The following is a 24,523-nucleotide window of genomic DNA, read 5'->3' on the forward strand; positions in this document are numbered from 1 at the left end:
TTAAACTATTTAGTCGCATAGGTAGTTGTCCTAAAAACAATAACGTAACAGTCAGACTGTCAAGTCAAAAGGGCGAAATGACTTTTGCAAGAATAATATTGAAGTCCCGTAAAGTTGAAAAATTAACAAATGTAGTAAGGCAAGAGAAATTTCAAGCGATTGAAATAGATCAAGGGAGATCCCCAAAATATGGATTCAGTCAGAAATGCCGCCACTTTCTAATTCGTGAACGTCTACGTTTTAAGAAATGTGTCAAAGATATATTTACATTTCCTACACATTCTTACATCTACAAGTTGATGTATAAAATCAAGCATGATGGCACTTGGGAAAATACTATCATGAAAAGTATTATTGGATTTATTTCAGGTTTCCTTTTAACATACATGTTTTTCATGTTCTTTGTGCTACAACTGAATTTCAAATTATCAACCGCTACGTTAATGTGTTGCATCTTTGGTACCATTTTGACTTTAGGATTGACATTTAGTTACAAAATTCGGTGAGTAATGCTCAATAGTACTATATTAACTTATTATCGAAAATTTTACATGAAAATGTTCCGTTTAGAAGCTACGACTTATTAACGAGCTCCTAGCGAGTTTATAATTTTGCAGTGTCTGTCCGTCTGTCCGTTAGCACGATATCTCGATAACGAATGGACCGATTACGATGAAATTTTGTAGATGGATTCTTTATCAAATTTGTAGATCGAAGTTCGTGAATTGACAATGTAGTCCAAAAAATAAGGAAGACCCTTTTGACATCTCCGTGAGTTATGAACCGAATTGGATGAAATTCAATATGCGTACAGCTTTAGCCATATAAAACGCAATTCCAAAAGTTGACGCTAATCTATCAACATTCACAGTGCCCTTTTGGCATCTCGACCATTTATAAACCGAATTGCAAACTTTCCTATTTATGAAAGCTTTTAAATTAATTTTGATACATGGGCATTTGGAATAAAAGCAAATTTAACGCCAGTTTCATAATTGGGTTTTGCGCCTGCACAGTCCCAACTTTCTTATTTATGAAAGCAATTAAATGAAATTTCATACATATACACTTTAAATAAAAGCAATACTAACACCAGGTTCAAAATTTGGTTTTGCCCCTGCTATAGCCATACCCAGGAGCTCGTTTTCTGTATTTGTTTACACGTTTATTTAAATTAACATTTGGCAAAAGTACCTGATTCATTTCCAAGAAATCAATAAATTGGGAATGCAGAACACCAAGCGCGAAACAGTATTGATGTAGGTACTTTTCACACCTAGTTTGAATTATACCTAGCTAAGTTAATAAAATACTAAACAAATTTCGGCATAAATTTGGAGTCAATGGTCCCAAATTGCTTTCAAAATGGAAATTATTAGTTTACTGGTTTAAGTAGATTTCAATTTCTTACCATATATTAACGCCGTACAGTAGCTCCTGTCCAAAAATTACCGCCACATTTAAATGCAATTTTTTACTGGTCGAATATTTGCAACCCGGACCACAACTTGTGGCCCACAAGCAATCACTTCCTTTCAATTACCTAATTGTTGTATTGGGTTAGTGCATAAGGTCGTAGCGTTTTTACTAGATTTTTTTTATTGATTGGCATTTGTTAATTTGATGTGCTAGTATTGGGCTTGAGTTTACATACTCATTTTCGCATATTTAAATCTACTGAGTGTTGTTGTGGACTATTCAAAATAAGGTAAAACAAACGTCAGTATGTATCCACATAGGGTCATGTTACACAATTGCTGGGACGTCGTACTTTTTATAATGAATTGCTTTCCTGGGTTATAATAATCACTGTTGACGTTTATTGCCACCAAATGAAACGCCTTGGAATCGTAATTCAACAAAGATGTGCACCTGGATTGAAAGGTCATTCCATTCCCCTCTTATTTTCCTGATGGTTTTGTGCCCTCTAATTTTCATTTTTTTCTTACTATGTCAAACAGTCCATGTGGAAAATTCCTTTCCAAACGCAAATGCGCTAAGATTTCTGGGGATTTCTTCAATTCTAAACTAGCAGAATTCTACAGAACAGGGATTGAAAAACTACCCCATCGTCAGCAGACTAGACTGCAGAAGAATATTTTGCTGATGACTTACCTTTTATATTCAATAATCTTATGAAAAACGCTACCAAGCTGACATCTGTAATCTGTCATAATTTTGTAAGTGTAAAAGTAGTAAAAGTAGTAAAAGTAGAATATTATTATATCCGTTTTTAGAAAGAGAGTATTTATTATAAGGAATTTCAATAATAAAACATTTCAACTGTTGGTCTAGTGTTTCTAAACGAAAAAAAAAGAAAATACATGACATCCTGACATAAAAGTGGATATGTAAATAAAATATATGATATAGATTTCTACATTAGTTTTAGTAGTGATATAGGAAACACGCAATCTTTTGGTTTTTTTTTATTATAAATAAATAGAATTGCTAAATGATACAAGGATGACGTGTGATATAGGTCATGAACCATATAAGCTATCTAGTAGGAGGTTTACAGTTTTTTTCCCTGAAACCAATGATAATGTGTTTCTCTATCACATTCTTTCGCAAGTGAAATGAATTCAGTTAAACGTAATATGCTTAATGGAATGTTATGTATAAATACAAACTTCATTTTGATAACAAAAGTGATAGTAAGTGTATCACAAAACGTAACGTTGAGATATGCATGCTGTGGATTGTTATGAGAATTTGATAGATTGTGATAAAAATAAGTGACGTCGTGAAAATTGGTACACCAAGAAGGCGTTGGAATTTTTTACCAGAACTTGGCCGAAAGATTTCACAAATAAAAGCAAAAAATAAACTTAATATTTATTTTTTTTATATTGGGCGTCCCTTCCCTATTGGTTTCATACTCCTTATGGTATCAATTTCCGCAATTTGGTCGAGTTATTATGTCTCAAACACGTGCAACCTCTACCGGAATGCCGGAACGCGTTTCTGAGCTTTCTCAATCTTTCGGAATTTTTCCGAGAAAATATCACCTCATTACACAGCGCACTTTTGACGCAATCAAGTTCAAAATTTCAGAGTTGTTCAGTACTGTTCGTCTCTATTGATGAGATAGGAAATAAATTCAGCACGTACTCGTAGATACATGGTGTTTTTTCAAAAATTAAGTTTACAAGAAATGAATGAAATGTCATTTTAATGATGTAAACTAAACTTGATAGATGCTTATCGTTCATCGTCTTAGGTATCCAACCACAGTATAATTAGTCAGAAACGGAACCCTAGCCCCACTGGACCAGCTTGTCTTGGATAATATATTGTTTACGTAAATACAAAGCAATGTTAGCGTGCGGTTTAGAGACCAAAAATCCAAGCAGAAGCAGAAAAATATACATCAGTGATATTCATGTAGAAGTAGACATAGGGATTTCCTATGTCTACTTTTACATGATAAAAAGCCTCCTGAAAGGCGCCTAATTTTATGCAACCAAAATAACTTCTTGAAACAAATAGAGATCTGGCCAAAGAATATTATTAGTTACTCTTTGATTGAAATGACCCTCGTATCTCAAACGCACTGTATACTGTATAGTGCAATTGTCTATAAAGTGAGTTCAACGCTACGACCATGCGATAATTTGTTATGTGTCTGTTCTCATAGGTGAGTTTCTTTGTTAAACCCACTACTTCAATAACGCGAGTTCGGAATTTCAAATGACGGAAAATTTAATAATACCGTATCCGTTATCGATACGTATTTACATAGACAAAAGAATCTAGTCTTCAACTTGCTAAAAATGTATAGGTGCGAAATTACATAATTTCGAAAAAAATCAAGGGTTTTCTTGAGCGGCATGGCTATATTGATTACCTCGTTTGTACCACTTTTACTTTATTATAAGCAAGAGGCGCAAATGTAAGTAACCCAACAAAGGAAATATTCGATAGCGTTAATTAGATCTGTAATAACACTTCAACAAAACGGTAATTAAATATAATAGTGAGAAATTTGAATTTCAGACATCCCATTCTAATTAACGTATTTTTAGTTGTGTTGTTTTCCTGCTTCTCCCACAATTCTTCTCGAAGCGTGGTCGTCAAGCCCTTATGGCTTACGCGTTTATACTTGCAATAACTGGACCGGCAAAAAATACACTTCAAAATATGGGTATTTTAAGTCAATCCTTGGCTTGTGGACAGGTAATTATCTACAGAATTTCAATTTAATTAGGAGTATGTCACTGTTTCAGGAACAACTGAAGAGTGCCGTAAGACAAATAGTAGAAGCGATTAAGAAACCATTTTATGCAATAAGGGATGCGATTAGAACCGTTGTAAAGTCGATTAAGGTTATTGTTAAGAAAATTAAGGACGTTCTGTTAAGAATCAAACGAATTGTTTTGACAATAGGTAAGAAATGTTGATATTTCTACATAGTACTCTACATGTATTTAGGTATATATGAGTAACAAAAAATTGTTTTCTTCTTCTATTAAGTGGTTAGAGTAGAATTGTGGTTTTTTAGCGTAACACAACGAAGTTGAGGTAACGCTTATGTGCTCGATTTTCCGTCGTCTGTCTGTCTGTTCCATCGCGGCCCATGGGCCACTTAGAGACTTCGGATTTTCGCTGCTATGGTATACAGTGAGTTTTTTTTTAATGCGAACATAGCAGTTTGCATGCAATGTAATTTCCCTATGTTCGATTTAAAAAAAAACACATCAATATATGAGATGTGCGCGGTTCACATTCCCAAAACGGGCAATTTGTGTGACTATGAACAGCAACTCATAGTCTTTATGATGAGGAGCACTCGGTAAGATTCTTTTAATTAAGCCATGTGAGGCCATAGCAACTTTAGGATAAATTTTTCTTAAACTTACGATAACTTGACTTCACATGGCACGCGCTGACATCACAATTCATTGTGAACCAACCTTCAATTATTTGTAGGTCATGTGCACCTGGTATTCTACTAATTTGATTTATTCAATACATAAATGAAGAAAATAAGAAAATAAATAACGCAAACAATTACAATAAATGTTCGAAGTGCCCTCCTTGACATTCTAAGCAATAACCTAACCGATTTCGTAATTAAATTGAACGGCGGTATTTTTAAAAATGTGACAGCTGTCAATTGTATCTACTACTCATTTGAACTACTCAATAGATTGATGTGTTTTTTTAAAAATCGAACATAGGGAAATGACATTGCATACAAACTCCTATGTTCGCATTTAAAAATAAATTCACTGTATATTTGCCCGTTACGTATCATTTACGGTCCTGTTACGGGGCCACACGCAGGGCCGGTGAAAGGCTATTTGGCGCCCTAGGCGAGATGTTCTCAGCGCGCCCTTCCGGAGGTTATTCAAAAATAGAAAGTGGCGTTCATAAATACTTTATTGTGTTTTCTTCAAATACATAATAACATAACGACATAACGTGTAGGCGGTGTAGGTATACAAAAACGCATATCCAAAGATATTAGGGTAGGGATATACACATAAAAAATCAAACATTCATCTTCCTTGCCTTATTTCTGGTGAATAGGCCGCCCTCGCTTGACTTGAGAGAGGTGTGCGATCGCGGCACCGGCAGTACCGGGAAGTTTTTTGGAGCCGCCGACGCGCTTTCGCTGAAAGATGTTGCTTAATTTTTGCTCCCTCTGAAGCTTGGCGTTACTGACATACCTATACACCGCTTACTCAAAATAATTACTGCTTTCCATTTGAGTGAAAGAGGAGCTCTAAGCTGTACCGTGCACGATGCCCCGTGTTCCTTTTAAGAAAGCTTCGAGCTCTGACACACTCGAAATTGGATTTCCCTCGTCCCCTCATGCACCACCTATTTGCTTGGGACTTGAACCACTTTTGTGGTTATTTATGTACTGATGTGAATGTCAATTCAAATGCTTGCAAAATGAACAACTTGCAAAATGAGCTGCTCCGAACGAACTGCACCAGAGCTTCACGCACTCAAATGGAAAACAGTAACTGTAAGAAATAATTATAACAGAGAGTTATTGCAAATGAACATAGCGCTTGATGTTCGTAAATAGCATAAGCGGTAATGACATGTAACATCGAAGCTTATAAGGTTTAATTGGAAAACTATTGCAAGCGTTTTGTTAACGTAAGGTAGAGTAGGTTGTACACAACTGAAAAATGAAAGGAAAAATTACAAATGCAGAACACGTGCTTATTTAACCCAGATTTTCACGTAACCTCAAATCATTGCAATTACATTCGCTCCAAAATGCACCCACACCAATTACCAAATGTACAATAGATATGTTAGGATCAAACACCAACTTCGCCTAATGTTGAAAAACGCGCTATGCTGGCCACCAGCATATTGCGCATATTTCGAAAAACCGTTTCCGATTGTTTAGTATTTAATGTAGTCCAGAGCGCATACTGGAGAAATTTTTTTGCATTTTTTCCAGCTAAGGGATTAGGAGAATTAGCGGTATGTGTGGGATTATAATTTTTACATAAAACCTAAATATACTTCGCCTCTAAGATTAGAAGGGCAAATATTGTAGGTTTGGTATTAGATTAATGGTAATTAGGGCGCCAAACCAATCCCCATAGAATTTTTTTCGCCATCATTCATCTTGATGTGACTTGTCAATTTTCAAATTTTATTAGTTAAATCAATCAACTTAAATTCAACCCCTTTAAACCATTACTGTAGGCTTTATTTGTTTGCTACGTAATTATTTATGTTAATTCTACGGCTTCACCGGTTCTTTACACATTTTCATGTTCAACTCTGCAATCCACCGACAAAAAAACCGTTTGGTTTTGATTCCAGTTTCATGCTCTTAAATGAGTAAGTATTTGTACTTGTTCTTTAATCAATTGCAATATCAATATGACATACCAATGTTAACTTTCGCCCGTCAAATGGACATCATCATTCAAAATTGGTATTAGATATTATCTTCCTCTATCACCCTATGCCTTTGACGTACATCATGCTATAAAATTTCTGAAAATTGCAATTTCACAAAAATGTTGCTTCAAGTAGTAAAGCTTACCTACCTATATATAGTACGATTATATTAAAATGACCTAACTCATGTTCCTTTGGTCCCCTAATTTCCCTTATGTTTATCACAGCAAATTAATCGGTAATCATAACCTTTCCTTATAATGAATAAATATGCAGTTCCTACACACGAACTAAACTCACTAGGTAATAGAACTGCACTGTGCCTTCATTATCCTTCAATCACAAGATCCCCAATGTGTAACATTTGTGTACCTACCGTTGGTTCGACCAAACTTTGGCACACATATCATTTTGTAGAAGGGCGAAAGCCTCTATACCTACCGTAATTATTAACACAAATCATTTTTTAGTAAGAGTAATTAAGGCAGCTTTCCAATTTCTTGGAAAAATTCTCAACATATGTAATAAAGAATTGGGAACACCATTTCAAAGGTGTATGAGGGTTTTCGAAGAAGCAATATTGGACTGTAATGCAAAACTTGGTCCATTATTTAGTTGGTTATGTTCAATTACGTATTTGGTGCAATCTGTATGCTATATAGTGAAGATATTTGACTTCATTTGCATGTTGGTTGATTTCATCAGTGATTCTATTGTTGGAGTCGTGATTAAAAGTAAGTTTAAGGAGACCGTATAATTAACATTAATTGCCAATACTTGCAGAAATAAAAACATTTGTTCGTCACATTAAGACTATGTTTTATGTAAAGCTTAAATTTAGTCGTTCATTTGCTTTTGAAACGACTCAGTCAAAATCCGTTAGCGAAGTCGCCGAAGGAATAATAACAGAAGTACGAGAAAGGACGGAGAACTTGTTAGCTGTGTTTGATTTTATGAGCTGCGCTACCAGTTTATTCTTTTTATTTATTGTTGTGCGGTAAGTAGGTAGTTTAGGTATCTAACCGTTAACACAGCAGCATTTCAGCGTCTTACACTATCGTTACAAATTTTTAACAAGTGATCGATTCGACAATCACTTCATCACAAGAGATCTGCGTAACATTGACATAAGACGCGCACAAATGGAAAAAGAAACAATTTTACCTCTAAATCATAGAGAAAGGGCATTATATATTAATGTAAGTACAAAGAGGGACCATGAAACCGTGATTGGCAAACATCTGCAAATATGAAATTTCAAATGTACCTATATTGAAACCTATTAATTCATGCAGACGTTTATTAATAGATTTTTGTTTGTTGTGCTGTCAAAATTTGAAAAATTACATAAAAATAGAATGTACTGCACAACAGACGTATGATACGTTTATATGCTAGTTCTAACCTATGTAAAGAGAAAATTGTTGTGATATCATCGCACAAAATCTGTGGTTATATCTATGCCTACTGCATATACTTAAATAATTACTACAATATTAGTTGAGTTTGTTTTTAATTTTGTCAATCAATCAATATAGAAAATAAAACTGTTGAATTTAGCATCATTAATTTCATATCAAAAAGAAGCTTATTTTCAATCGTTGCAATATATCATCCGCAACATATTTCTTTCTAATAAAAAAGTGAGTTCTGTATAATAAAAATTTTTTAATGTCCTGAGATGAGACTATTTGTACCACTGAAGCAATTGGTTGGAGTTGGCATATCTCTGTATATTCCTGTGTCGCTCGTTTCACTGATCCATTCTGAACTCCTAATTAAATGAGTAGAGGTACCTAATAAGTATTAGGTAATACATTCCCGCAAATCGTTTAGGTCAATTCTATAAGGCTAGTCAAAATTGAGAAACTTAAACTTTCTAAGGCCGCGGTTGCCCTTTGTGTGATAACACTGAAATTGTCCACGCATATGATGGCGGACTACGCCCTTTATTGGGTGTTAATGACGATTAGAACCTATGCAAGATTTCAATCAAAAATGGAAGGTTGTATCAGTTAATTTGCAACAAACATTCATTATAATATTCTGCTTTTAGCACCAAACGTGATTGGTCTGCACATAGATGGAAATGGTTTTATTGCTAATCTTCTTAAAGGGATAGTAACCGCATTTCAACCTATTGGACTTAATTTAGAAATTGATACAATTCCTTGCTTACCAGATCCAATTCCACCTGACTATGATCGTTATATTCAAATCGGTAAGATAATGACTATATACATCTAATAAGTTGTCACTTACCGATTAGATTTCTAGCATCTCTCGTTCTTTTATGCTGGATTTTAACAATTTTTGAACCCTACGGCCTAAGATTAAGACACTCAGTTATGTGTTATTATCATCCGACAAGGGCGCGAGAAAGATCAATTTGGTTGTACAATCACATAATGAGATCGCGGTCGTCATTCCTAAAGTTCGCCAGAAGACAGCTTCGGCGAAAAGTGATTGGATCACGTAAAATTACTAAGATCACTTGTATAGAATTTTTACGCGCTAATATTAAGTAAGAAAATGCAGATTACTTTCATATTTAAACGAAATTTTTAGCTCAAAATACTTACGCTTCTGTTTGGGTTCTGACGAGCAGATTGCCTGCATTTTATGTGGGGAGGTTTTTAGAGATACGACAGCGATACGATGTGAAAAACAGTCATGCCCAGGTATCTACTGTGAACAGTGTTTCTCTGATTTACGAAATCTATGCACCGTATGCATGGAACCTATTCAATACGGAGACTTATCCGATATTAGTGAAGAAAGGTGGGCGTTTTTGATTTTATATCAATAGCTTCGACATAATTACTTCCAGAGATTCATCAGATGGATTGCAACGCCATTCATTCACAGAAAAGTTTAAAAGAAAGAAAAAATATAGATCTAGATGCATAACATATAACATCAGCGAGAGTGACAGTGACGACGACCATGGTTTGACCTCCATAAAGCGTCGAACTATAGACGACTTATCGGAACACTCCTTCGCCCACTCCGAGAATGAAAATGAAAGTGACAATTCTTACAGTTATCAACAAGAAAGGAACTTAAGTAGTCAAAGTCAAGAGTCAAAGATTTTTCAATTTCGTGATGTAGAAGTGCAAAAAATACCAAGTTACGCATCAAGGGATGACTCGTTGAACGAAGTACCCAGTGACGTAGAACTGCCTGAAGAAATGAAATGTGCTAACACAACTCCTGCTGAAGGCGTACTCCAAAACTTCAAAATATCATTTTCTCGATTTTATACAATGATTAATGGTAAACTTCACGACTTTCAAAACTTTATTCGAATGAAACATATAGAAAGCGAATTAGTGTCATGCCGTTGCGACGATAGTGAACCTGTCATTCGTGAGGATGTCTCCTCTGAAACCGGATCCCCGGTGGCCTATGGTAGCGTCAAGTCCGCTTCAATGATGTGTGATTACTTCAAGCATAAAGTTAAACATGAAACCATGAACGAATCAACAAAATCCTTAGCTAGTTCTACAGTTAGTCCATCCACATCGTCTTCATCTTCCGTATTGAGTACACAAAGTATGACTTATGATGTCTCTCCAAATAGGTCTGATGCACATCTGCACTTTTAAATTTACCAACTATTCGTAACTTGTAGCTTACAAAGCACGAGAGGTCCGCTGGACCAACTGAAAAACATCGAAAGAAAGAGAAGAGTTGAAGAGGTAATAAAAAGTAATAAGGAAAATTTCGTGATGAGAAGCAATGACACCTTGGAACGTATGGACGCCAATACGGAATTGTCTCAACTACTGGCCTCTAATAAAGATGTTCCAAGGTACCGGCAAAGGCTAATAGACTATTGTAGGCCCGTAAAAAAGTGGTTAGATAGCAAACCGCTCGTACAAAGTGATATTAAACCCGCATCGCGTTTAAAAATGTTGTTTGGCAAAGTAGGTATCCATCTATTGATCTAGAGACTTTATCCGTCACTTTAAATTTCTAATGACAATTGCGCAAAAATTTCTGTATCCTCACCTTTGTAGAGAAAACCTGTTCCTCGTGTAAAAAAACCTCTGGAATCCGGTGAAACCCTGGTCTTACTATCACCAAGATCCATCAACGTCACGTCGGACACACAAGAGAGTAGGTTTTTGTCCTCCGATACTTCCAATGAAGGAATAACATATAGCGACTTAAAGACCTCTTCACACATGGCTAGTACTCGAAATTATACGCAAGAAGGGGTCGACCGCAAGATTAATTTTGAATCCAATTGGCAAACTGTGGATATCGAATCTACTGACTCTGAACTTTCAGATGTAGATATATTTTTCGGTAAGTCAAATAAAAAAATTAGGCGCGCAATAAAATTGAATAATGATGCTGATAGCAAAAGAGAAACAAGCATAATTGAAGAAAGGAAAGAAGAAAACTTTTGGCGACAATCAGCAGAAAGGGACGAAACTCCGTCTATTATTAAATCTAACGCAGTATTCAAACACAACCCTACGCAAGGTACTACAGCGCAGCAGCAACATTTCGATAAGATGTCAGATAACGATAACCTGAGTGATATCTCTGCGCGTAGCCCTGGTGGTGATGAGTACGACAATCCCAACATTCATAATCCAAAATTTTTACTCAAAAATTACCCGCATAATATTAACAAGTGTTTTCATACGGATAAAGCGCATTCGTCTAATTGCTGTCGAAAATGCTTGAAAAATCAAAGGCGCTCATTTAATGGAACAAGACAAACCAGTTATGATCCTGCAACGTTACTGCAACGCAAAACACATCCAAGACAAAAGGAAGAGGTCAGATGCACTTGCAAATCCCAACCGCTGTCCTACAACTGTCCTAAACATGAAAAGAATATGTCTCACAAACTTAATATATTTCCAGAAGATTGTGGAGATGACAATATCCATACATATACTCGTATAAAGCAAAAGCATAATTACAAAAATTCACCGCCGCCTCCGCGCCTAACCATACAGTATCAAGATGATCAATGCAGCTGTTGTTCGGACTATTCCGGACACTCTGAATTTCCAGAGTTAGTTTATCAACACACGGAGGAATTTTTGGATTTGGTGAACGAATTGGGAGACACTTTATCTCTAAGAAATAAAAATCGTGTGGAGACCACTATAAGGGAATTTGAATATTTAAGTAAACATAATAAGAACTTAGAAAAGCCCATATTTGGAGAAGATACAGAGGATGACAGCCGACAACGAAGTCCGAGACAAGAAGCTTGTTTCTGCGACTGTTCGCGACGAATTAGTCGGAAAGATCAACCAATATGTTGCAACAAATATCACGCAAATGATCAAGATATCATACGTGTGAGGACACAGTATGCCCCACATAACGAATGTTCTAGAATGTATAAAAAACCTAAATCGGTTCCTTGTTACCAACGCACGTACAACAGTCGGTGGCAAAGGGATGGTCGCACCGGCAAGTGGTACAGAGTGTGCAGTGATGACGCTGAAGATAATGGATGTTTACACGATTATTCAAAATCTCTATATTTTCCTCCACAACCGCCACCACCTCCACCTTTGCCCTCGTCTACTTTTGTAACGTGTGAAAGAAATAGACGGTATAATGGGCGACATAATTCAAAATACCGAGAAGAAGATCGTAAGCGTAGCTCTCGCACTTGTAAATGTTGTAATTGTACTCAAACCCAAGATGCGTAGTAATTACAGTTGTACCTATTAATAAATTGTAGTTCGTTTGTAATGTAGTTGATTCTTAGCCACTTCTGGCGGATTTCATTCACAGTTCAACATTATTACCTAACAGAAATTTACGCCTTTCAAAAATAAAACTTCCTTCAGAACTTCAGCTGCACTTATGAATTCAGCTTCTGTAGATGAGAGTGCTACGATGGGTTGCCGTCTTGAACACCAGTTTATTGGTGTTCCATTAAGGAAACATACATAACTACGTCTACTTTCTAGATCATTAGCATAATCGCTATCCGTGTACACTACCATCTCATTCAAATTTCCATTCTTTTTGAAGAACAAACCTAAATGTTTGGTTCCTGTCAATTATTTTATTGTACGTTTTACGTTTTTTACATCCGAGTCTGATGGATTTTCCAGGTATCGAGATTCCTTTCCAACAGCAAAACTGATGTCCGGACGTGTTTTTGAACTGAGGTAGAGCAGGCTTCCTACTGCTTCACGATATGGGATAGTATATTAAAGTACAAGTGTCATTTGACGAAGATTGTCGCACGAGGTAGTTTGCCGCATAAGCGCGTAGCGGCGAATGCGGCAAAAGCCGAGTGCGACAAGTAGACAAATGACACGTGTGCTTTATACTATTTTTTCTATTTCGACATTTATTTTAAATAATAAATTATACAAATTATAAATATTGCCTTTAGGCGTTGTTAGGTAATTTTAAACTATCATTCAGTGTATGTTGGTAATAGACACAATTCATTTATTTTCACGTTGGTTAACCTGATTCCTGTATTTTCAAACTTCAAACTTTTAATTATTTGGTCATAATTCCATTTTGCGGCAGTTATGATGAATGACGGATGACAAACACGTCTCTTGTACCCCACCAGAGACCCAAGAGATTGCCAATGAAGCGACGTTAAATTTACTGCTTGTAAAATCGAAAGTAAAGTACGAGGAGTACAAAATTTTTGAAAACTGGCTGGCCGAGAAGGGAGTTCAAAAAGTAAACAAGAATGTACTGCTGGCATATTTTACTACGCTAAGTAAAAAATAATAAATGTTTTGATTTAACGGATACCGTTGACAGCAAAAAAGCGAGGGGTACCAATCCAACAAACTAAAAAAAAATAATGCGTTTCTATTTCTTTCAGCATCATTTCTGTCTAGAAACGCACGCAAACTGGGCCAATCAAGTACGGTTTCGGTATTGTTTCCACATCGAAATAGAAAAAATACCTTTTAAGTTTCGATCAGTCTCATCTTTTGTCATGATTGGTATTTAGGAATCCTTAGCATTAGTCAAACCAAATTTTTCTGCTACTTGTTCCCAGAACAAAGACTGTGTTAAGCGAATTCCATTCGTTTCTTGTGAAATTTCCATTCCTATGAATGTTCCTGCTGAATGATCTACTGTAATTTCGAACATCTTCTTGATATTGTTCAAAATTTCATCTACTTCTTGCAAATTCTTCCCCACAATTATTCCGTCGTCCACGTATACAGCAAGATAGACAGTATTTGATTCATTTTTAAAAATACAACCATCGCATTTTAGTGGTTTTAGTCCAATTTTGTTGAGCCTCTTCGTCAAAGTTTGATTCCACAATAACGGTGATTGTCTTAACCCATATAAACTGCTCTGTAACTTACATATCATTCCTTCCTTCTTTGGATAACCTTCCGGAATTTGCATGAATGTTTCGTCTTTCAGTTCCCCATGAAGAAACGCTGTTTTTACATCAAAGATTCTTATTTTAAATTCTTTAGCAGCCGTTATCGTAAGAAGTATTCGCAAACTTGTCATATTTACCACAGGACTATATGTTTTTTGAAAATCTATTCCTCTTTCTTGTTGAAAACCTCTTACAACTAGTCTAGCTTTCCTGGTTCCATTTTCTTTTTCTTTGAAAATCCATTTACTATTCAAAATTTTTCTTCCTTTCGCTTCTTCGGTTTTTGCAAGAATCCAGGTTTTGTTTTTCGCAAGAGACATTTTTTCTTCATTTATCGCTTTCTTCCAAAGTCCCGCGTGTTATGTGTTTTACATATTGCGTTATACGGTTATCATTTCCACTGTCTCCGATGGTTGCATGGATTGGGAAATCTGTGAATTTTTTATTAAACATTTTCTATTGTTGGACATTTCTTAACGCGAATTTCTTCCATTCTTTACCAAAATGGTTGAAACTTAACGCTAAAGTTTCCGTGTAAGTAGCTGTTTGTTGTGCTATAACTTCAATAATAGAATATTATATGCAATTATGCATGGCTAAGCCACACCATTAGATGTACTTACCTATAGGTAGGTACTCTAAAAGTTTCTTACCCAAAGTATACAAAACCAAAATGTTCCACGTAAACATTAAAAAATATAAAGGTAACAATTACAAAACAATAATATTTGTAAACAAAATACCTTATCTAAAGGAATAGTGGATGAGTGTTCCCATAATGCTAGCAGTATTATCGCGCTATGTAGCCAAGCTGATGCGTTGGAGTTAGGTAGGACATGGACAAAAACTTATACATATATTCACAGAAATTTTACTCTTCGGATATAATATTAAATAACGATTAAGGGATACTGTGTACAGTCCTTGTAAACGGCGCTTAATAGTGCTACTAAAAATCTGTCGACAACAAACGCGCGCATTCTTAAAATGTGTGGTAAAAATTCTCTTAGTTCAAATTCCCAGCGTTGAATTAATTATCTTCTGGGGCAGAAATTTCTTCCACGCTCTACAATTGAAAGTATTAGGTATAGTTACTCAGACAAAAGGAAATGAACAACCTTAGTTTTTCTTTTGCCATACATTGACCAAAACGTAACCGTTGCTGTTGAGGTTTGTCCCGTATTCTGATTAAAAACTGTGCACTTACTGTATGGAGGACAATACAAATGTAAACTTATAGCGCCGTCGACGTGGGATGGATTTTCCATTCTATGTAATCCCATAGAGTCTTAAAAGTAAAAAAATTAATTGCAATTATTGATAAAGTATACTAACCATTTATATAACAGACGTCGTTAGGAGCCAATCGAGTCCTTCTAATCTCTTTCAGCTTTTCACCATCTCCTTCTGGCCAAGCAAATCGAATTTCCTCCAGAGAACCATCTAACATTTTCATGAAGCAATGAGAATTTGCGTGGTCGTGAATAGCGGAACCGTGCCCTTCGCCCCAGCAGAGTATCATTAGGTTATACTTGCCATTGCCAATATCGACCAAATTGCGAGTGTACCTGTTTTTAAATAACAATACCTATAAATAATAGCGGCTTCTTAATTAGAATCTTACGTTGCTTATTATAATAACTACATCATAGAATGTGGCCAATGAGTATCTAAAGTGATCCACCCATACATTAGCACGTATATAAAACTACATGACAAAACTGAAGCATTTACTTTGAAGTAAAAGATACAAGCAAGAAGTAGCTAGTGACGACCTACATAATCGACGCCGAGAAGATGGCACCCTAAATAATAGTTCTTTATTATACAAGAAGATAAAGGGATATTTTAATCATTGAGTGAAAGCTCGTGAATTAACTTTCACGAGATGGTTACATTCCCTTTATCTTCGTCCAGATTTGTCATATTTTCTGAACGTCATTTTATAACCTGCATTTGAAAACGAATGACAGATGTCATAGAATGCACAATCATTTGTTTCACTTTATTTACCCTTACGGTTAAAGTGATCACTTTATCTGTCCTTACGGTTAAAGAACGGCCGGTGCCCTCAATCATCTTAGAAAAAGGTGGGAATGGCAGTGTCCGCGAAGAAGAAGACCGGCGTGTCGGCGTCTTCCTGTCTCCGTCGAAACCGAAATCTCCCTCGAAGGCCAAAAAGACGACAAAGCTGCCCATGAAACAGTCAAAGGTCCCCAAACCGGAGGAGGTGAAACAGACGACCAAACCCGCGATCGGCTCGCTTAAGAAGATAATTCCGCAGCGAGGAGACATTCCTTCTCTCGAAAATAGACATAAATCAGATCCATTCGCTGACCTGTTGTATAATTCGCTCAAGCACTTCATGAAATATGCTGTGGGCTGCGTACATCCCAATGCTTCAGCATTTCCGCTTTGAAATACCGCAAAAACATTTGCATTTTATGCACAGGTGACAACGCTGGTCCACAAGTTTCGAAATCCATGCCAAGGAAGCGGTTTGCCAACCACACTACATTTTGCTCTAAATCTGAATATAACGTCTTGAAATTGCACTCACGAGTTGTACGCTTTGGGTTGTATTTTCTTGTACGTAAATGTACCACATTAGCCATAACTAACACAATACTGTGACTAAACAACCAACGATGACTTAAACAAGCTCTTACAGATAGAGTTTATTAAACATGAAATGCACCAATTTTAAGATGCAGACTCTGAGATGCCGTATCAGCTAATGATAAAATAAGAAAAGTTGCTGTATCGTAGATTCCTTTTTTTAGAAGCACATCCCTTAGATTGTAAGCAAATGGTTCTTTTTATAAATATGAAAAAATCAAAAGCTTTTACTTTTCAAAAGCAAGACATTTTCCTTCACGTTCTTTAACTTGAAGGAATTGCTTTATTTGTTGAAATCAAAAGGTAACACTTTGTAACACCCAAGGAATTAAGCCGTAATTTAATCCTGTTGTAAGTATATGCACAATTGAAGAACTTTCTTTGACTGTAGAACCAAGAGATATGTTATAGGTATCATCTTATAGGGTGTTTTTTAAAGATGGGCTATAGAAAGTACACACCTTGCATATATCATAACTGTAGGTGTGTGACAACAGACGAAGCAACGACATGTATTCCGCCGCTCGAAAAGGTGTTCATGTAGTACAATTTGTACAAGAGTGGGTACAGTAGCTGATTGGTATGTGAGCTATTCAGTGCCGAGTATCGGGTAGGTATATTGTTTGGTTGCCGGTGGAAAACGATTCGAGTACCGATTGTAATTTTATACGTTTATATCTCATTTGAATAAATTTGTTGATTTAGAAACAATTTCTACGGTACTGTGGCAGATGATTCGCGAGGAAGCAATGACTGAAACAGTTGATGCAATGTAAATTTCCCTATGGCCCATTTTAAATAACTCAACGCCTTTACATTGTCGGATGGGTATGGCCCATCTTTAAAAAAACATAGTGTAGACTGAGCTGGATTAATGGCAAGAAGGATTACCGAACACTTAGATTGACTTTGTCACGGTTTGATCCCAAATGTCGGTTTAACATTTCATCAAAGTTCAAAAGAGCATAATGCAAAAACCTTCCCAAAGATATATTACTTTCATTCACCTCCGTTTCATGGTTGCTGTCTAAAAAATTAAAAGAGATATGATTCATAGAGTTTCAGGGATATTCTGCATCAGACGACTTTCTCACATTATTAGGAATACTACCAAGATTAGATATCATGTACGGACGTTTACTTGATTGCTGCAGTTTTTTAATAGAACACCTTACAGCAATGAAGGCGCATATAGTAAGAAAAGGAATTGCTGTTAAATACCTCTGTTGCTCCGAACTTTCACGTTTTATTATTCTACGCAGTTAATTTGCATACCAAAAGATCACAATATTTACTATTCGCCATAGGTAAACAAGATCTGTAAATTTTTGTGTTTCTAAAACATCTTGGGAACAAAAAGAGTAAGATTAACATTGAAATGATATTTGGGGTCAGCTCAGATTCTGATGTGGCTCCATTTGTACCAGGATTCATAGAGAAATTGTATTTATTCTCTTAAGAATCTATCTGTTATCTGTATAAGATACAATAAGTTTAATTACGTACCTGTAGCGATCAAACTTTGCGTACTTCCTCCAGTCAAGTGGATTAGATTTGTAAGACTGCATCATGTAGTGTATCAATTCAATGTTAACGGAGTTACTTTCAAAAGCGGCATGTAGCTGGTTAATTAAATCATCAAGTGTGTTAATTTTCGGTAAAACACCGCCAAGTTCTTTATAAAGTTTCACTTCGTCTATTTCTTCATGTTTGTAATTGCACACTTCCATTTTAGAACAAAATTTTTGCGTAGTACAATTTCCAACTTTTCTTAACGATTATAGTCTATCTAAAGTACGTTTAATTTATATACACCAGTAATGCTTGATAAGGGGAGCTTTTGAAACCTTTGAGGTCAATATTTCATATTGTGAAAATTAAAAAGTGTTACTGTTTTATCGTATGTTATAATCACGTAAAATCTCCGAAGTAACTAACTAACAACAGCGATAGCTTATGACAACATCTATATGTAATGGAACAGAAGAATGAAGATACCTTCCAAGCGTATAACACTATGTTTAACTCATTTTGTCAACTGCGCAAGCAAAACTTTCCCAAATAAGAAATGCTTTCTTCGTTCTCCTTCTAACTATAGTGTAAACAAAAAGGAACAAAAACTGGGACCATTTATATTTGCATCTGAAAACTAGAAGATACCTACTAAGCTAATAACCTTACATAATATTTAAAATCGTAATGATTTGTTATGGTAAAACCTAAACCTTTTGTTGGATAACCGCGTTGGGTAGGTATCCAAACGAACGCTATGCGTGATCCAATTAAAAAATTGCAAAAGATGACTAACAGTATAAGTACGTGAATAAAAACTCTCCATTCGGCACTTTGTTGTCAACATTATGAAATTGAACTTTAATTAATGTGATAAATAGTTAACGACGTCGGCGGATGACGAAATAAAAATATGATACAATTTAAATAAATCTAATTACAAGTTTACTTAAACTACTGGTATAATGTACTATACGCTGTTCTGGGAGATAAGTTTCATAAAAACTATATTTACATCATGCTAATATTATTCTGCAACAAAGTAATTCCCACGTATGATACTTATGGCGGTAAAATCTATCGATTTAATTATACGGGGCCAAGATAGCAATAGTGCCGACTTAATTTTGACGCCCCTGTATAGGTTGTGCCATGTTTTGAGCTACCTCAGCATTATGCTACGGAAGATAGTACGTCCAATGCTAGAAAATGATAAAAGGTGGGTTACAGGCTATCACTATCAATTATAGATTTGCCTTAAGAGAGATCAAAAACGTCACATTTTGGGACTTGCAGCTGACGACGCATTTATAGGCACCATCTTAGAGGATTGGACACTGCGTTCACGAGATATTTGTAATTGAAATTTTGACCCTACCAACAGATACGTTTCATCATAGTCTAACTATGGGTTTTCCCAGACGTTGCACTTTTTTTTAGTACACTCCCTTTGCAAAGGCATTCTAATTTTAAGTTCTATTTGTAGCAACTGATGCATACCATCCATATGAACCGAATGAACTGAATCTGGTTTATTAGGTGCATAAGTGAACGGGAGCTAATGGAAAACATTCCTTTTGTTAATACCTACCGTTAGAGAATCATCAAGGGCTGAATACACTCCCTCCCCCACCTCATCTCGGCCCTACTACACATCACCATCTTTTTATTTAGCATCGTTGATTTACATCAAATAATTGACTGAACACTCGCGCAAGAATTAGATATACATGGGTTTTTGGCCTACACATTTTACTATCATTCGATCCAATCATACTATGTTACCGTCAGCGGGAAAAAGACTAGCAATTTGAGGTTTGAGGTTCAATGGGTACGCCAATAAACAGAATTGCCGGATTGGACTTCCAAATTACACTTTATTCAAGGGTTTCATTACCAGTTGACGAATATAGGTAAATGTAATCTCAACGGCCGCTAGTATAAAGCAGCTAATAATGTTGTTAAGGCATGTAATTGGATGTTATTTCAAAGAATAACATCATTCTTTGTAAAAACATGCAATCACATACATTAACAACATTGTTAGCTGACGACATAGTTAATTAAGTTACCTACTAAAGTATGGCTTAATAATACCGGCTTTATATCTTATAATTCAGTTACAGAAGGAATTAGGAATGACAACGGAAAGGTTTTCGTTGGAAAATGTACTAAGGAAATTGGTTCTTCAGAGACAGTGAGGAATTCTTTTTGTGCAATAACTTTTAAGTTACTTTTTGGTATAGGTATCAGTTTTTACAGTTTGTAATAAATGTGTTAAATTTAAACTTTATTTATTTAATATACCACTTTCACTTAGTACCTATAGATGCTACACCCGTTTGAGTTAAAAATGTTTTCTGTTGAGTTGGTAAAATTTGATGTCTGCTCCCACAATTGTTTTGTCCAGGCCCGTACCAGAGAAAATCCTCTCGCCCGTCCAGGATTTTCTTGTACGCACTTTTGACACAAGTTTACAGCAGAAATTTTTACGGCTCATTTTTCATTTCTGTATTAGGAAATAAAGCCTGTTATTTTCTTAGAACCCCAGCAAAACCTTCTACCATATAATATAACACTACTATGCTTCTATGGCCTTGGAATGTCCTTACAATCTCTAATTTAGGTATTTTTAGAATCTCTATAAAATCATCGGAACTGTTGGAGTTTGTTGGGTCTTATCTTATCAATTTCTTAGAAACCCCTTAGATTGTTTTGAGAATCCTCCCAACATTTTCTGAGGATCTCAATAGAATTTTATCAAACGCTTTTTAGGACCTCTTGGAACCTCCAGAACCTTACGAGCAATTAGAATCCTGATAATCTCCAGAGACTCTTTTTCGAGTGTTCTATCAAAAACAAAAAAATTCTGACTCAGCTAAAGCATAGAGTAAATATTATTTACTCTATGGCTAAAGGTAGCAAAAGTTATACCAGTGTACAAAAAACTTGTTCCAAAGGACTCGTCAAACTATAGACCAATTTCAGTGCTATCGGTTTTTTCAAAAATAATTGAGCGTAGCTCAGATGAGCTTACGTTAGAAGCTCTAACTTTGGCTACAAGCAGGGCTACAAGGGTGCTGGGTTCGAATCCCAGGTAAGGCATGGCTGTTTGTGATTGTATAGTGGGTTGAGTGGGATGAGTAGCAAATTGCTAACACTCCGCCCACTATAAAATAAAGGCAATAAAATAAAAAAATAAAAATAAAAAAATTGTGTGCGATAAAATCTCTGCCTTTCTGAATAACAAAAATATCTTAAGTCACTCTCAGTACGGATTTAGAGCAAACCGCTCAACAGAAACTGCCACGATTGATTTCATCCAGGAAATTCATAAAGAAGTGGACCGTGGGAGGGTAGTGATCGCAGCACTTCTCGACATCTCACGGGTTTTCAACAATAGAGTAAATTTTACTCTATGACACTGTAGACCATGAACTATTTACAGAGAAATTAAATGCAGTGGGCATTTGAGGAAAAATCAGAACAATTTAATAATGATATTGGGACCCCACAGGGAAAGTACCTTTGCTCTAATGCTTTTTCTAATCTACGTTAACGATATGGTCGAGTATCTGGGAAAATATGACGTTCTCTTTATGTATGCCGATGACACCACTACTATTGTCTCAGCTTCAACTCGAGAAGGAGCATAGAGTAATAAGGCGAGTAACTTTACTGCATTTTCCATGCATTGATCAGTAGTTCCCAAAAGGTCACAGAATGGACATAATGCGCATGAGTAGTCTCATTTTTACGATTTTTCTTGGTTCAGGTGCCCAATACGATTATCTTTCCTAGACGCATAATGTTATTAAAATTTCTCTATAAATAAGAAATAAGAAATTTGACAGTTGCGCAATTTGTGCATGCGCACATCTGATGTTTACAATATGCGATACGCTTATCTTTACTAGAGACATCTATGTTTAAAATTTCAAACAAATTATTTCTATAAATAGGAAATATGCGATACGCTTATCTTTACTAGAGACATCTATGTTTAAAATTTCAAACAAATATTTCTATAAATAGGAAAGATGACATTGCGCAGTTTAATCTTCAAGATTTTCCTTGGTTCAGATGCCAGATCTATACGCTACCGAATGCAAACAGAACGAACTAAATATCTTGAACCGTAGGAGTAGTTAAGGTCTCGGACAGACGGACAGAGAAAGTGGATGCAATAGCGCACCCAACTTCTTGGGAAAATGCGCTAACAATGCCATGTTAGTCAATGAAAAACTGCTCCAAACAATATTAAAATCTAGATGAATTATGGAAAGGATTGAATCTTCAACAGCTTTTAAAAATTCGTATTCAAACGATCCACCTGCCATATTTGAACGGGTGAAATACACTTGCTAAGACTTAACAACAGCAGTTTACCTATTGGTAGGGTCAAGCGATTGAATTGTTAAAATTTTGAGCAACATTGCTAAGTTTGTCAGTACAGAATACCACTTTTAACAAATGTTGCTCATCTAGCAATTATCTTCAGTATTAGCAAGTTGCTAAGGTTATTTAACGTTACAGAATTGGTCATTATGGCCAATAAATGCTTTGCCTTTTACTCTAATTCGAAAAAAATTGGATCATAGGTATTTAAAATATTTTGCAACCTAGTGTTTTTGCAACACATATTCGGAAAGTTGACTTAATCATTTATGTGCCAATGATAATTGATGGTAATGAACAGGGGCGGACTGGCCCGGGGGGGCGATTTCCACCTGGCCTGTACGTCATAATGGCCCGTTGGAAATTTATAAGTATGTGCTGTATTTAGTTTCTTGCACTATTAATAAATTATTAACACGTTTCTCTAATTGGGGTTGATGTTAGGTTGTTAAAAAATTTAAAAATTCTGTTTTAATTGTAGTGTTTTACAATGAATTTTTGTGGTGCACCGCAGAGCACCCCCCCCCCGCACCCTTCATTACTACACTGATATTTTAATGGCCCGTAACCTATGCAATTCCACCTAGTCCGTAAGTACCCAGTCCGCCCCTGGTAATGAATATAACCGTACACTAAACTCCTTCTCCATTAGTGCCAGGTTTTCTACTGGGTCGGTCATTGGTAAATGATTATTAATTATTCTGTTTGTGTTTATGTTGTCCTAAACTTTCTGTACACTTGGTAATGTGAAAGTATCAGTGTTGATTGCATTCCATACCTTCATCCGATTTTTGACCATTTTTCGGCCTTGAAAGATCCAAATGGAAATGGCCCCGGACCCAAAACAGTCAAAAACGGACACGGCCCTCCTCCGAAGTCCTTTACTTTTTAGGGGAATTTTTTGAAAGGAAGTACCCTTGTGTGATGGTTTTGTCCGTCCGCCTGTTCGTCTACCTCGAGAACGAACAGACAGCAAAATATGTCAAACCTTCGCCAATCAATCTCCAAGTTCAAGGATCACTGCTATTGAATATCAGTCGGATTAAAAATTATGTTTCCGAGTGCGAGTTGAGTGTCAAAAAATTCCCTTACTGAAAATCGTATGCGATTCCTGTATGTTGTTTTTTATTTACCCATAGAAGTAGGTACTTTACTGGAGAGAAAAACCCCTGAAAGGTATACCAAATCAGATACATCTGGAGTAATGTGTGATGCCTACCCTCGTTTCAACTGATTACTTTTGGAAAAAATGTATGAGAGTGTAAAAGGCGTATAAACCGCTCCGGTGTGATCTCAAAAATTGCCAGCAGAGAACCAATCAGAATTCAGTATACGAGTTTTTGTACTCGCATAAGTGTAAGGCCCGAGTACCTGCTCTTGATGAACGTGCATGTCTATCACTGTTAGTTGTAACCAAATGTCCTTAGTGGCAATCATCAGAGCGTTGTAGGATGAATGTATGTTTGCGTGTGGTGGGGCGTCAAGCGTTAATTTCAATTCAATTCGTGTTTTACAGCGTTTTGAGTAGCATGTGCAGGCTGTCATTCGAGGAAATACAACTGAACGTTGACTGTTTACCAGGCTAGACAAAAAATGCTCGACGCCCCGCGCCGCTGCACGCTCACCAAAAGCTGATATTCAGTCCTTGCACAAGAGACCCATCTGATCAATGCCTCTATACAAACTCTTATTTGACAAAATAAGTAGAATGTATTTACATATACCTATTCAGTTACAAATTTTACTAAC

General features: G+C 36.1%; 2 protein-coding genes across 5 annotated transcripts; one reads left to right on the forward strand and one right to left on the reverse strand.

Moving 5' to 3' along the window:
- The first annotated feature begins 20 nt into the window (after positions 1-20).
- On the forward strand, positions 21-12,575 carry LOC116171003 (DC-STAMP domain-containing protein 2-like). Of its 4 annotated transcripts, XM_031487647.1 has the most exons (14): positions 21-502; positions 4,029-4,179; positions 4,230-4,389; positions 7,353-7,616; positions 7,666-7,879; positions 7,928-8,081; positions 8,719-8,887; positions 8,939-9,103; positions 9,160-9,406; positions 9,451-9,663; positions 9,713-10,465; positions 10,517-10,811; positions 10,905-11,196; positions 11,252-11,416. In XM_031487647.1, exons 1-14 carry the CDS (start codon positions 78-80, stop codon positions 11,269-11,271), a joined length of 3,522 nt encoding a protein of 1,173 aa, XP_031343507.1. In that variant the 5' UTR covers positions 21-77; the 3' UTR covers positions 11,272-11,416. The 4 variants fall into 4 exon arrangements, with proteins under 4 accessions (XP_031343507.1, XP_031343481.1, XP_031343498.1 ...); XM_031487621.1 differs by having other exon boundaries at positions 10,905-12,575; XM_031487638.1 differs by lacking the exon at positions 21-502 and adding an exon at positions 3,544-3,640 and having other exon boundaries at positions 10,905-12,575.
- A 2,525-nt stretch (positions 12,576-15,100) lies between these two features.
- LOC116159334 (cysteine dioxygenase type 1) lies at positions 15,101-18,662 on the reverse strand. The gene is made up of 4 exons (XM_031472285.1): positions 18,371-18,662; positions 15,581-15,813; positions 15,364-15,533; positions 15,101-15,311 (listed from the first exon to the last, which is right to left on the reverse strand). The coding sequence occupies exons 1-4, from the start codon at positions 18,592-18,594 to the stop codon at positions 15,276-15,278; spliced, it is 663 nt and encodes a 220-aa protein (XP_031328145.1). The 5' UTR covers positions 18,595-18,662; the 3' UTR covers positions 15,101-15,275.
- Positions 18,663-24,523: the final 5,861 nt, after the last annotated feature.

This window comes from Photinus pyralis, unplaced genomic scaffold (genome assembly GCF_008802855.1).
Source record: "Photinus pyralis isolate 1611_PpyrPB1 unplaced genomic scaffold, Ppyr1.3 Ppyr1.4_LG1, whole genome shotgun sequence".
Taxonomy (NCBI): domain Eukaryota; kingdom Metazoa; phylum Arthropoda; class Insecta; order Coleoptera; family Lampyridae; genus Photinus; species Photinus pyralis.

Coding starts and splice junctions, on each gene's coding strand:
- LOC116171003 (XM_031487621.1), top strand. CDS start 78: ATGACTTTTGCAAGAATAATATTGAAGTCCCGTAAAGTTGAAAAATTA. Junction 7,617..7,665: donor TGTTGGAGTCGTGATTAAAA/GTAAGTTTAAGG, acceptor CAATACTTGCAG/AAATAAAAACATTTGTTCGT. Junction 9,664..9,712: donor TCCGATATTAGTGAAGAAAG/GTGGGCGTTTTT, acceptor AATTACTTCCAG/AGATTCATCAGATGGATTGC.
- LOC116159334 (XM_031472285.1), bottom strand. CDS start 18,594: ATGGAAGTGTGCAATTACAAACATGAAGAAATAGACGAAGTGAAACTT. Junction 15,534..15,580: donor CGACGTCTGTTATATAAATG/GTTAGTATACTT, acceptor TTTACTTTTAAG/ACTCTATGGGATTACATAGA. Junction 15,312..15,363: donor ATGGCAAAAGAAAAACTAAG/GTTGTTCATTTC, acceptor TTTCAATTGTAG/AGCGTGGAAGAAATTTCTGC.